The sequence below is a fragment of the Procambarus clarkii genome, chromosome 50 (assembly GCF_040958095.1).
Source record: "Procambarus clarkii isolate CNS0578487 chromosome 50, FALCON_Pclarkii_2.0, whole genome shotgun sequence".
NCBI classification, from domain to species: Eukaryota; Metazoa; Arthropoda; class Malacostraca; order Decapoda; family Cambaridae; genus Procambarus; species Procambarus clarkii.
The window spans coordinates 8,551,363-8,566,249 of NC_091199.1; the positions used below are offsets into that span (position 1 = coordinate 8,551,363).

General features: G+C 42.4%; 1 protein-coding gene across 1 annotated transcript in view; it reads left to right on the plus strand.

Annotated features, from left to right (window-relative positions):
- The window catches only part of LOC138349755 (uncharacterized), a gene marked incomplete at its 5' end in the record, with an annotated part of 36,141 nt that extends 24,394 nt beyond the window's left edge, over positions 1-11,747 (plus strand). The window contains 3 exon segments of the mRNA XM_069303461.1: positions 6,454-6,596; positions 8,856-9,042; positions 11,598-11,747. Coding sequence (XP_069159562.1) covers positions 6,454-6,596; positions 8,856-9,042; positions 11,598-11,683 — 416 coding nt within the window.
- Between the last annotated feature and the right edge of the window lie 3,140 nt (positions 11,748-14,887).

A 14,887-nucleotide genomic window follows, 5' to 3' on the forward strand; every position in this document is an offset into this window, starting at 1 on the left:
AGCTCAGTATTACAATGGATGGGGTACGAAGAAAGCCCAAACGAGTGGGACCTAACGACGCTAGTAAAGAAAAAAAAGGAGACATGATAGAGGCATAAAAATTACATAAATTTACTTTGTGGAAATGGAGGTAACGCGCGCAATGAATTCCAATTGAGCAAGAAGGGCCTATGACACAGATGAGACACAGAGATGTGAGAAAGTACTGAGCGCAAGTTCATCCACTTGCAACCGTCGGTACATTAGTGGGCTCGCGTTTTACAGGTCGGTGTTCGATTCCCGAAGGTCCGAGTATATGGGCACCGTCCACATATCGCAGTTCCTCCTCATATATATCCTTCCACGTGCTATAAGTATGCTGAGCTAATGCTTTCTCTCTATATTGCACTTCTTAAGTCCCAAATACCTTTTAATTTATTAAAAGGTATTTAATATGGTCATTTATTATAAAATTTGCAGACAAGTGGAAAGAGCTAAACGAGAAGGTTGTAGTTAAAAGCTAATTACCTTCACAATTTTATAAATAGATAGGATGTAAGGTAGTTTAAACGGGAATAACTAGCGCAGATGGCTGAAGTCTGGAATCGACGGCCCAGAGAAATAAAGTCCGATCTTTCAAGTTTAATTTGGCGAATAGGTGAACAAACACACACACACAGAAGAGTAAGGGGAGACATGATCACTATCTACAAAATTCTCAGAGGAATTGACAGGGTAGATGAAGATAAACTTTTTAACACTGGTGGTACCCTTTCGAACAAGGGGACACAGGTGGAAATTGAGTACCCAAATGAGCCACAGGGACGTTAGAAAGAACTTTTTCAGTGTCAGAGTAGTTAACGGATGGAATGCATTAGGCAGTGATGTGGTGGAGGCTGACTCCATACACAGTTTCAAATGTAGATATGATAAGAGTCCAATAGGCTCAGGAATCTGTACACCTGTTGATTGACAGTTGAGAGGCGGGACCAAAGAGCCAGAGCTCAACCCCCGCAAACAGAACTAGGTGAGTACACACACACACACACACACACACACACACACACACACACACACACACACACACACACACACACACACACACACACACACACACACACACACACATTCAAAGAAAAAAATAAGACCCCAAAACAGGTAATATCATCCCACACTACCTTAAAAAACAGCATAAAAGTATACATCTACCTTCCAGTATCCAGTAAACCCTTGTTGAATGGCCGAGGGGGGGGGGGGCTAACGTACACCCACAGGTCGTGTGTAGCGACGTGTGTAGGTCTGTGTAAGTGTAAATGGTCGTATCACACTGCCAGAAATAAAAGTATTCTGAGTTAGTTCTGCGAATACAGCCAACACCCATGTTTTAATACTTATTGAAATCGAGGAGAGGTATGTAAATGGGCTCTCACTCTCTCTCTCTCTCTCTCTCTGTGTCTCTCTCTCTCTCTCTCTGTCTCTCTCTCTCTCTCTGTCTCTCTCTCTCTCTGTGTTTCTGTCTGTCTGTCTGTCTGTCTCTCTCTCTCTCTCTCTCTCTCTCTCTCTCTCTCTCTCTCTCTCTCTCTCTCTCTCTCTCTCTCTGTGTTTCTGTCTGTCTGTCTGTCTGTCTCTCTCTCTCTCTCTCTCTCTCTCTCTCTCTCTCTCTCTCTCTCTCTCTCTCTCTCTGTCTCTGTCTCTGTCTCTCTCTCTCTCTCTCTCTCTCTCTCTCTCTCTCTCTCTCTCTCTCTCTCTCTCTGTCTCTGTCTCTGTCTCTCTCTCTCTGTCTGTCTCTGTCTCTGTCTCTGTCTCTCTCTCTCTCTCTCTCTCTGTGTCTGTCTCTGTCTCTGTCTCTCTCTCTCTGTCTGTCTCTGTCTCTGTCTCTGTCTCTCTCTCTCTCTCAGCCCGAGCACAGACAACCCACCTATTCCTCTGACACACATAAACACCCATATACGTGACATAGGTAAAATTTTAGGTAATATTCCATTTAAAAACACACAAACCATCTGGTCGGCGCTGAAAAGATGGCGCGCTTTCGACCTCATTAAACCTAAGTGCCCGCTCTAATTGTCCGTTTTCTGTCGCTCCTCTTGGCAGTTCAACCCAAATATTACTGGAACTTTCGCCCATAAACCTTAAAAAATAGGAACTTCATACGAAAAAATCTTACCAAAAGGCGTGTAATTTGAATTTTGTCAAATATTTCCGTATATTACTTAAAAATATCGTGAGAAAATTGTGTACTAGTATAAATATGTGTTGTATTAAATGTTTTAAAACTAGATATGTATAAAATGAAAGGGTTTTTGTACTAACACACTGAGTCCACTACGGGCTCGCCATAGCCCGTGCTGCTTGGAATTTTTTGCTCCCAGTAGCTGAATCTTATAACAACTAAGCAATGGAAGGACTGATAAAATAAAACTATTTTACTATTAGGGAGGACTATTAGAAAAATTAGAATAATTCAGAAAACGAGACTATTATTTAATAAGGGAATATAATGACCAAATGGAGGATAATACTCTAGAATGAAAATGTAACGCTGAAAATAGGTTTATATTTAACAGATAGAGTTAGATAATAGTTTAGGGAAGGATAATGTTAGAGAATGGATGATAATACCAGAGTAAGGCATAATAATATTAGCGAAGAGTATTTATAAATATTTATATTATTAGTATTTAATATAATATATATTATTATATTAAATATATATAAATATATATATTTATATTATTAGTTTTTATAAATGTGAAAATAATAATAAAAATAAAATATTCTATTACTGAATGCCTTGGATATAACATTATAGATCAGGACAGTAGCGTAATAAAGTGCTGTTTGCTCACAACGAGCGGGCCCAAGTTCGATTCCAGCGGTAGGACATATACGTTAGGGCATGTTTCCTTTCATCTGATGCACTATTCATCGTGCATTGAAATATCTTTTACAGTTGAGTAAAGGTAATTTGCATCCTGGGGATGATTAGTAACTGGTCTAGGGATTTTTTTTAAACCTAATGCCTCTGTTCACCTAGCAATAAATTTCCCCCCTTGGAATTGGGCAGCTGTTGTGGGTTGCATCCTGCAGAATGTCAGCCGCGTGGAACCTCGACAAGGCAGTTAAGAGGACACTATATAACGAGGCGTCGGTGGGCTGTTGTGGTCCAGTAAACTGTTGTTGTTGGCGTTTCGTATTAAACTTTAAATAATAATGATGTCACACCCTGTCCCTACCTGTCACTCCCTGTCCCTCCCTGTCACTCCCTGTCACTCCCTGTCACTCTCTGTCACTCTCTGTCCCTCCCTGTCACTCTCTGTCCCTCCCTGTCACTCCCTGTCACTCTATACCTCCTCAACCCTCACTCTATTGTAAGGAGAGTTAGAGGCGCTCTTTTGGGGTTGAGAGGAAGGGGTGTAGTGCAAGAGCGGTGTGTAAGGGGTGTAGATATTACGGGCTCGCCATAGCCCGTGCTACATGGACACTTCGTTCTGAGTAGTTAAATCTGAAACAACAACAGCGGGTGTAGATCAAACGAGGTGTGGGGTGAGTAGAGGGAAAGTTGTTTAACCAGGTGTTTTGTGTGAGGGAGATTGGGGTGAGTGTTTTATGTGAGGTGTTTGTGTGTGTGTGTTTATAATTACTCTCAATATTTAATCGTGTTTTTATTTACAATTCATAACCCCTCCTCCCTCTGGCAACACACACACACACGCACACGCGCGCGCACACACATACACACACACACACACATACACACACATACACACACATACACACACACACACACACACACACACACACACACACACACACACACACATTTTAGTGTCAGAGTGGTTGACAAATGGAATGCATTAGGAGGTGATGTGGTTGAGGCTGACTCCATACACAGTTTCATATGTAGATATGATAGAGCCCAGTAGGCCCAGGAATCTGTACACCAGTTGATTGACAGTTGAGAGGCGGGACCAAAGAGCCAGAGCTCAACCCCCGCAAACACAAATAGATGAGTACACACACACACACACACACAGACACACACAGACACACACACACAGACACACACACACACACACACACACACACACACACACACACACACACACACACACACACACACACACACACACACACACACACACACACAGCCTCGTATTCATCAAGCATAGATCGTTTCAACGGCAGTAACTTGCCTATGCATCTCTATCAAATGTGCCTCTCTATATGTACATGTATCCTCGCATGTGTATGTATATGCATTCCCTTTCACCCACTCTATTTACACATGCAGCAAGATGAATCCACAGACTGGTTGATCAGACCTACATTGTACTAGAATACTTTTTCCTAATCTGAACCATTTCTCACTGTATCGAACCTCTCTCTATTACCCTCTTTTCTTGGCAATCTTTTTGCCTCTTCCATTCCCTCTATTCCTCCCTTCTATCCTTCCACCGTTGCATAATGACTTAATCAATTCCCGCTGAATTATCCTTCTTAATCTTCTTAAGTGCTTTGGCAAGTTGCTCATCTGGTGGCCTGTCGAGTGTTCATAATATGTTCGTTAACTTTGTTGTTTATCGCCTCTTCATCTATGACGATGGGAAGGGAAGACGTAGGGAACAGATGGGAGAGGAGAAATGAGATTGGGGAAGATAGGAAAGGATAGAGAAAGGATAGAGATGGGAAAGATGGAAGAGTGAAGATAGGATACTGAAAGAAGAAAGGGAGACATGATATGGGTTGAATAAAGGAGTAAAATGACAAGAAAAATGAGGAAAAGGAAGAGAGAGAGAGAGAGAGAGAGAGAGAGAGAGAGAGAGAGAGAGAGAGAGAGAGAGAGAGAGAGAGAGAGAGAGAGAGAGAGAGAGAGAGAGAGAGAGAGAGAGCTCTGGAAAAGGTAAATACAGGGAAGGAAAGCATGAATAAATATAGGCACTGAGGAAATTACGGATGAGAGAGAGTGAGAGTGATGATAAAGGGAGCAAATGAAGTATGAATGAAGGGAGAGAAGGAGAGTGGGAAAGAGGGAGAGAAGAAGGTAAGAGATTGTAAGAGACTCATTTGTACTTGGATAATCTTTACCTAATGTCTTCCTATCCTGATTATTACCTGATTTTCCTGTCTTACTTATCTTTCTCTTCATCCGGGTCTTCTTTGTTTCTCATTCGTATTCTTTATCCGTGTCCGCGTCTTTGTTCTTGTTCTACAGATTCTTAGTTGGTATCTTGGCCCCATTCTTTATCATCTTGTACTGATTTTTCTTCTTCGTTCTATCTCTCTCTCTCTCTCTCTCTCTCTCTCTCTCTCTCTCTCTCCCTCACACAGTAACTTTTACAAACTCTCTCTCTCTCTCTCTCTCTCTCTCTCTCTCTCTCTCTCTCTCTCTCTCTCTCTCCCTCACACAGTAACTTTTACAAACTCTCTCTCTCTCTCTCTCTCTCTCTCTCTCTCTCTCTCTCTCTCTCTCTCTCTCTCTCTCTCTCTCTCTCTCTCTCTCTCTCTCTCTCTCTCCCTCACACAGTAACTTTTACAAACTCTCTCTCTCTCTCTCTCTCTCTCTCTCTCTCTCTCTCTCTCTCTCTCTCTCTCTCTCTCTCTCTCTCTCTCTCTCTCTCTCTCACACAGTAACTTTTACAAACTCTTTCCCATAAAACAGTTCGAAGAAGAAACACAATTTGGGCAAATCTATTTGTGGATAGTTTATTGTCACAAGAACTATCGTAGTGTTCTTATAGCGACCATAACAGGTGCTTGAGTCTGCCGCTTGTTACGAGAGGAGGAGGAGGAGGAGGAGGAGGAGGAGGAGGAGGAGGAGGAGGAGGAGGAGGAGGAGGAGGAGGAGGAGGAGGAGGAAGAGGAGGAGGAGGAGGAGAAAGAGGTTGAGTGGATAAGGCTTCGAACGTATATCAGCCAATAGGAGCTACCTCGTATATGAGCCAATAGGAGCTGCCTCGTATATGAGCCTATAGGAGCTGCCTCGTATATGAGCCAATATGAGCTGCCTCGTATATGAGCCAATAGGAGCTACCTCGTTTATGAGCCAATAGCAGCTACCTCGTATATGAGCCAATAGGAGCTGCCTCGTATATGAGCCAATAGCAGCTACCTCATATATGAGCCAATAGCAGCTACCTCATATATGGGCCAATAGGAACTACCTCGTATAGACCACAAGACCTCCTATAGTTCCATACATCCTAGTGTCTTAACCCCTCTAAAAAAAATAGATTCTAATTTGCATACACACACCACACTATAAACTCCACTACATCCTTCAACGACTCAGAGCACACACGGGAGACATCTCCCGTCACGCAGGGTGCAGTCGCACCTCCACAGATCTCCAGTATCAGGTAATGGCTCAAAAGGACCACCACCCACGGGCTATTCATGCCCGTGCCACCTTTTTGGGTGGCTTAATCTTCATCAATCAATCAATCATCAACTTCAGCTCACTCTATCTTTCAGCCGAGCCGTTGCAGAAGCCTCTCCTGGCGGGCATGGAGGAATCCTACACACCAATGGAATTTATCACTCTCAATTGTACTGCGATGAATACAGAGTACATTCCCGCCATCTCTTGGGTCATCAATGGCCGGCCAGCCCACGCGGTAAGTATTGATGACCTCTACGGGTTGTTAGTGAGCAATAATGGTCATTAATGTTCGCTATACCACAGAGCTGTGAGTCATTTTGCAGTTAACAGGAAGTTAATGTTTTAGTTGATATATATATATATATATATATATATATATATATATATATATATATATATATATATATATATATATATATATATATATATATATATATATATATATATATATGCTCCGTCAGTCATCAACGGTACTTCCCGGTGATGATTTCCTGATTAATCATTATTGATGACAAAGATAACGGTCGCGATAGCTAATCACCATCTTCTAGATGTTTCAATGTTTCTCTTGAGCTTTGACACAACAGTACACATTTGGTACTTTTCATCTATAGTCGTTATAGGTACTGTATTGGAGAATGGGGTTGATTAGTCTCATTTTTCGTTAATTCTTGAATTCTGTTTTTCCTACCTATTTCTTTCCTCTTTCCCTTCCTTCTTTCGCTTTCTCTCCCTCCTTTCTACCTTTCTCACTCCTACCTTTTACCTAACATCTCTTTTCCCTCCTCTATCAATCACCCTTACCTCTCTCTCTCTCTCTCTCTCTCTCTCTCCCTCTCTCTTTCCCTTTATCCTCAACCCCCTCCCCTTCTCTTCTTCCCTCTCACCAACACACACCCCCTCTTCCTCTCCCATCCCATCCCAAACCTCCCCCCTTCCTTACTCCCCTTCCCCCAAATCATTAATTTCTGGTCGCCTATACCCAGATAAGCCGAGGTAAATCCCCTAATATTTCAGACTGAAACGTTCGGCGCGGAACGTTTGCAGTTATACTGTCCTATACGGAAACGTTTAATACGGAATCACTTCATGAGGCAACGGGTTGAAACGTTGGTAGAGGCGCTGGGATACACACTTTGGCGTAGAAACGTTTGGGGTAGAAACGGTGGAGTTTAAATTATAAACGTTAAAACGTTTGGGTTTAAACGTTTTCTTTTGAAGTGCACGGTGCGGTCATGCAGAGAGAGAGAGAGAGAGAGAGAGAGAGAGAGAGAGAGAGAGAGAGAGAGAGAGAGAGAGAGAGAGAGAGAGAGAGAGAGAGAGAGAGAGAGAGAGAGAGAGAGACAGATAGACAGACAGACAGAACAGAGAGACAGAGAGACAGAGAGACAGAGAGACAGAGACAGAGAGACAGACAGACAGACAGACAGACAGAGAGTTTAATTCCCGGACGCAGTTTCGAATCCTCGTCGCGGCCCTTGTCGATTTGTTCAGAGAGAGTTTGAATTTAGAGCACAAACGATTCACAAATGCCCGGTTCGATTCCAGGGACAGGACGAGCCGTTTGGTAAACATTTCTTTCCAATTAATACCAGGAGTTACACAACTGTTGTGGCATGCATCCTGTAGAGGGCCAAGGAGGACTTCGATCAATCTAAGCATAGGCTTCCAGTCCCCGACAGTGAAACTGAATCAGGAATGAACAAATCCACAAGGGCCGTGACGAGGATTCGAACCTACGTCTGTGAGGTTCTGAATCCAGAATGTTCTTATACTCCAATTTTTCATCGGAAAAAAAGAATTCCATATCACTTTAAACTCTAACTGAAGCACGAGGCCATCCTTCCGTTCCTTCCAGCAAAGCATAGTTACTGGAATCTGAGTCTTGCTCTCCTGGAAACTAAAGGGATCTTCCAGACAGCTTAGTCCTGTCCTTCCGTAAGTAAGCTGCTTTGTCCTGCCTGTTCCATTGGGTCTTCAACATCTTTCCCATTCGTCTTCAACATCTTTCTTCAACATCTTTCCCATTCGTCTATAACTTGTAACTGAGATACTTACTTTCCCTTTCCAGTCGGCTGAGAGATTGATTTTTCTATAATTCATTCCCATTCCAGCGTTCCAGAACTGTTAGCCGAGCTGTAAGCTGTTACCTTCCCATGCAGAGAGCTAAAAGATGCCTTTCTCATCAAATATCATTCCTATTCCAGAACTCAAGACAACCATTCTTAAACCCACTTCTTTATCTAGTAAGCAAAATCAATCCTATTCAGACGAGGAGTCACAATAACGTGGCTGAAAAGTGTTGACCAGACCACACACTAGAAAGTGAAAAGAGGATGACGTTTCGACCCGTTAATAGACGGACCGAAACGTCGTCGTCCCTTCACTTTCCAGTGAAGGAACGTTTTCCAATTTTTCCTCCACTTTCCAGTTTACTTTCCAGTTTTGGTCAACCAAAATCCTTCCTCGACTCATTTGTTCTTCACCGTTCCAGGATAACGTTCGCCAGGTGGAGAACAGGACAGTTGGGTTGTTCTTCCAGGCTCGTGACGACCTGTTCCAGCGAGGGGTGATTACAGTGTCCTGTTTCACCTCTCTAGGAACCAAACACGTTAAGTCCACCCAAATCCAACTGCCCAACCGGGACTATCTCAGCGCGCAGGAGTACTATTACAATGCTGGTAAGTGAAGAGGGAGGGGAAGGAATAGGAGGTGCGAGAGGGGAAAGAGGGGGAAGGGAACCAACCTAACAGTTTAACAGTCTCCGTGGTGTAGTGGTAAGACACTCGCCTGGCGTTCCGCGAGCGCTATGTCATGGGTTCGTATCCTGGCCGGGGAGGATTTACTGGGCACAATTCCTTAACTGTAGCCTCTGTTTAACGCAACAGTAAAATGTGTACTTGGTTGTAACAACGATTCTTCGCGGCGGGGATCGTATTCCAGGGACCTGCCCGAAACGCTACGCGTACTAGTGGCTCTACAAGAATGTAACAACTCTTGTATATATCTGAAAAAAAAAAAACCTAAGTGTGGAATGGTTTGCTTTGGGGATTTTGACTGTGGTAAAGTATGGAGGCTCGAACTTACATGCCTGGATTCCCAGTGGGTGAGAGGTAGGGGTGAGCCGGTCGGCCGAGCGGACAGCACACTGGACTTGTGATCCTGTGGTCCTGGGTTCGATCCCAGGCGCCGGCGAGAAACAATGGGAAGAGTTTCTTTCACCCTATGCCCCTGTTACCTAGCAGTAAAATAGGTACCTGGGTGTTAGTCAGCTGTCACGGGCTGCTTCCTGGGGGTGGAGGCCTGGTCGAGGACCGGGCCGCGGGGACACTAAAGCCCCGAAATCATCTCAAGAAGACAGAGAGCAGCCAACAGACTGGTTGACTCAACACTCAAAACACACAAAAAGTCGTCCACTTCAGAAAGAAACCTACTCAGCTAAACAAACAAAACAAACATGTAAATAAAGGCAAAATAAAACAGATATCAGGTGCATTCAGTTCCCAGCTTGGTGGGTGGGTGTGGCGGGCGGCGGGTCTCTGGCTCAAAGTCAAAGAGAATTTTCCACTTTTGCATCGGTTCCTTCTTCAATTGCAGATAGGAAAAGTTGCAACATACTCGTGGTACATTGATGAAGGTTAAGCCCCCCAGGAGGTGGCACGGGCATGAATAGCCCGTAAGGCAACAATGATTGATTGATAAAGATTTAGCCACCCAAAATATAACAATCATATGTTGTTGATAAAGATTCGCTACCTGGAACAAAGTTCCAAGTAGCACGGGCTATGGTGAGCCCTTAACTTGATAACAATGATTGATTGATTGATGAAGATTAAGCCACCCAAGAGGTGGCACGGGCATGAATAGCCCGTAAGTGGTGGCCCTTTCGAGCCATTACCAGTATCAAAAGATGATACTGGAGATCTGTGGAGGCGCAACTGCACCCTGCGTGACGGGAGATGTCTCCCGGACCAAGTGGTGACCAAATGGTGAACAATGATACATGTATCTCTAATATTATCCTCTACAACTGCGTTAGTCGTTTTACTAAATACATATTTATGCTACTACTAATTCCACCACAGTCTAATGTTTTCTGTATTTTTCAATAAAATTGTATTTTTATTATGTATATAAATTTTAATCTATTTAAACGGATACAGATATGGATTTATCACGGGTCTCGTAGATCAGTCGGCTTCGTTCTTCAGTCACAACTTGGGATTCCAAGGAGAACAGAAGTGATTGGGCACGTTTTCTTTCACCTAATGCCCTCTGTTCACCTAGCAGTAAATAGATACCCGGGAGTTAGGCAACTGTTGTGGAGGCTGCATCTTGGGAAGGGCCAATACTTCGACCTGGAGAAGCATAAGTAAGAAAACAGCTGTAGCAACAGCTGAGGGTTCCATCCTTGTTACAAACATGCCACAACTACCTATATATATCCCACCCTCGATATTTTCCCCCAAAATTTTTTTTACCAACCTCTTTATAAGTAGTTTGTAGCAGCTGTTGAAAATTAAATTCTGGCTCGTTATTCAATTAAGGCCTTTATATTTTCGCGGTAGGACGCGCCCCCACGCTCCCTACCTCCTCTGTATCCACTGCCCCTTCCCTTCCTGGCCCCCCCTCCCTATCTCCCCCTCCCTACCTCCTCTGTATCCACTGCCCCCTTCCCTTCCTGGCCCCCCCCTCCCTATCTCCCCCTCCCTAACCTTTCATTTTTCATGGGTAAGTTTAATAAGATTTGTCGGGATCATATTAACGTTCGCCCATTTTCTTTGTTTTCATGTTCGTACAAGCGTCCGTTTTCTTTGTTACCAGGATCAAATTATTATTTGTTTTCTTTGATATTAGGGTTATGTTAATGTTTATTAATATGATCACAACTTTGTAGTGAAGTGTATGTTATTTAACGTATACTGACTCCCATTTTCTTTATTACTAGGAATATATTAGTCTATGTTCCGTTTAGTAATGAAGAAAAAATAATTATATAAATATATAATTAATAATTCTTTAATGTTTAAAATTACATTTTCAATTAATTCATTTAGTTACACCCTCTCGAGGTTAATAGGTTTTAAGCCCACACTAACCTAAATTTGCTCCTGCTTAGGTCAGTCTCCCTTAACTCTCCATTTTCTTTATTTCCACCGGTGTTCAATTCCTTTTCATACTTTTGAGTCTTAGATTTTCTATACCACATTAATGCCTATTTTCTTTGATTTTTCAGGGAAGAAGAAAACGTATCTGACCAGTCCTGTGCTGACGCTCCTCCTACTAAACTGGGTCTTCGCTTTCCTACTTTCTTGGCTCTAAAATTTATATCCACAAACGTATCATTAATCCACTATGTATATGTGTAAATAAATGTCCAAATGTACCTCTCGTTTCACTGAATCCCGTTTTAATTCACTGTATAATTTACAGTTACATAAGTTCCGATTCATTTACATATTTTCAGCATCCGGAGGTAATTTATTCTGTCGTAATTTTATTGATAGTGTTTCTAGTATAATGGCATTAAATATCAACCTTATACTCAGCTACCTTATACTGCTACCTCTGATCTTGTTTGGCTACACAGCCTTATCCCTGCAGGTTTAATTCTTCATATTGTGAAGTACGGCTGAAATTATATACCAAATCCAAAAGTTACATTAACTCATGGTTAATTTCGAATTGATAACCTCGTTGTTATGACGTCCGATCAATTATTTATTGATGAATCCATCTTACGCTTGCGAAAAATAGGATGAAATTACGCGTTTTACCTCTTTGCTGCTTGCTTGGGCAAGCATCATCACTCTTCATCGCTCGCTAGTCGATTTGTCATCCAAAATTCACAAAATTCTGGAACTCGTTTTTTGCAACAGTTTGGCAAGCTAAATATGCATCAATTTGCACACTTTTAAACATTGCAACTTTATACATTATGTGGCCTTTGTGAATTACAAACTAAGTCTGACCTCGTCTCATCAAGTCTAACTTTGGGCTGGATTATACCTAATAGTACTAATATTGTGGACCTTTGTGTGGACTTAACAATCTTGATTGTTGGTTTGTTTAATGATTTTCAACCTCTGGAGGGTTTTTTAAGTCCTACACAATAGCTTATTGACCATCCAGCAAGTCTGATGTTGGACTTAAGTCCTCCACAATAGCTTACTGACCAACCAGCAAGTCTGGTGTTGGACTTAAGCCCTCCACAATAGCTTATTGACCATCCAGCAAGTCTGATGTTGGACTTAAGTCCTCCACAATAGCTTATTGACCATTCAGCAAGTCTGATGTTGGACTTAAGTCCTCCACAATAGCTTACTGACCAACCAGCAAGTCTGGTGTTGGACTTAAGTCCTCCACAATAGCTTACTGACCAATTAGTAAGTATACTTTAGTCCTAAATATAGTCCAGGACTAAAATATACTCTGTGTATACTCATAGAAGCAGAGTATACCTCTATGTGCATATAACCATTTGACTCTTGCTCTATTTTGCTGTCATTAGTAGTGATAGATCTATAGTGTTTCTATGATGTCTATCATAATAGATAATGATGTCTATCACACTAGATAATCACACTAGATAATCATACTAGCTTTTTCTTTTTATAAATTACATTGATATACCTCTAAAATCAAATTATATATTAGTAAATAATACGAATATGCTTTTCTAGTGTCATACTATTTTGCAGATATTCCCCTACAAGGTAGATTATCGGCGTTCAGCTCTCTAATGATATCTTGGAGTTCTTTCGTGGATAAATGCTATCTTGCCGTTCGTCTAGATGCATAGTTAAGATTGCTGGTCAATAAAGTTATCAAAGAAGGTTGCAAATAGTCAATTCTGGTCAATGTAGGCCTGGAAAAAGGTAGCAAGGAACTACATCAAAGGAACGAGTAGATATATCACTATCTACGAGTAGATCCAAGAGCTACAGCGGATTGATCCAAAGGAACGAGTAGATATATCACTATCTACGAGTAGATCCAGGAGCTACAGCGGATTGATCCAAAGGAACGAGTAGATATATCACTATCTGCGAGTAGATCCAGGAGCTACAGCGGATTGATCCTAAAGCCTTGTTAACATCAGTGGTTTCAAGGACTTTCTACAATTTTCACTCAAGTAGCCATTAGCGAGAGAAGGAATGACCAGAAGAGACTGCACAATCGTTTGCAATCTGAGATACACAGAGCTCGATCTTCTCTGCAACACTGGTTACTTTGAGGTGCTTCCGGGGCTTAGCGTCCCCGCGGCCCGGTCGTCGATCTGGCCTCCTGGTTGCTGGACTGATCAACCAGGCTGTTAGACGCGGCTGCTCGCAGCCTGACGTATGAGTCACAGCCTGGTTGATCAGGTATCCTTTGGTGGCAAGAGAGGTTTGGTGAGGTGTTGCATAGATCATGTCAGTCCTTACTGCAATTGTCTATGCAACACCGAGCATCACTATTACAGATAATCTATCAAGACCACATCCCTACAACAACAGTTGACTAACTCAAGGGGACCTATCTATCACTAAATGAACAGATCCATTAGGTGAAAGGAAAAAGTGCCCAAATATTTCTGTCCTCGGCCGGGAATCGAACCCGGGATCCAATATTAGGAGACGAGAACGATGCCAACTGTCCCGCGAGACACCTTTCCTGAAAAGGGCTATTTGCTGAGAATATTTTTGTCGGAGTATTTAATTATATGAATATTAATTTTAGTAGGAGGATGAGGCCTGGTCGACGACCGGGCCGCGGGGACGCTAAGCCCCGGAAGCACCTCAAGGTAACCTCAAGATAGTATAAATATACCACTTTGGTATAGATATACCACTATAGTATGAATATACCACTGTCTAAACGTCGAAATATATATCCTAGTTTGCAAAATAATAAATATGAACATGATATACAGAACACAGTGTAGCTGATATGTAGATGCGTCAATCAAAACAATCCACACATTCACTCATACCAATCTGCGACACTTGTTTGGCTGTGAGGGGCTTAATAATTCAACAACCCTGTTTCCAAACCAGTATTTACCCAGGTCCGAGCAAAGAGAGAATTGATTCCAGAGCCTTCCACACCACAAAAAAGATAAATTTCAAGTAATTGGACAACGGAGGGATCAGCGTGCGTCCAAAACAGCCCCACTGTTACATGGCCTACCTTTTGTGTAGCACTTTGAGCACTCTATCATTCAAACACACTTGGGACCTAATCACCAGGGAAGATAATGACTCGTGATACAAAAACACCTTTTAGAAGGCTTTTTTTGAAGCCGCGTGCGAGGGTTAACAGTTCCAGTATTCCCTTGTGGTTAGTAGACACAACAGTCAGGTTGTTCCGCCCTCCTCTGCCTTTTGGGAACGTTATTCTGAGGGGCTCACAGAATACCGACCGTCGTTCGAGGGTTTAGGTTGTTGTAAACTATTTAGCCACCATTAACGGCATCTTCGTCACCATAATCTTATCATCACTATCATCACAGTCGTCACTATTCATAACAATGCCAAACCTGAA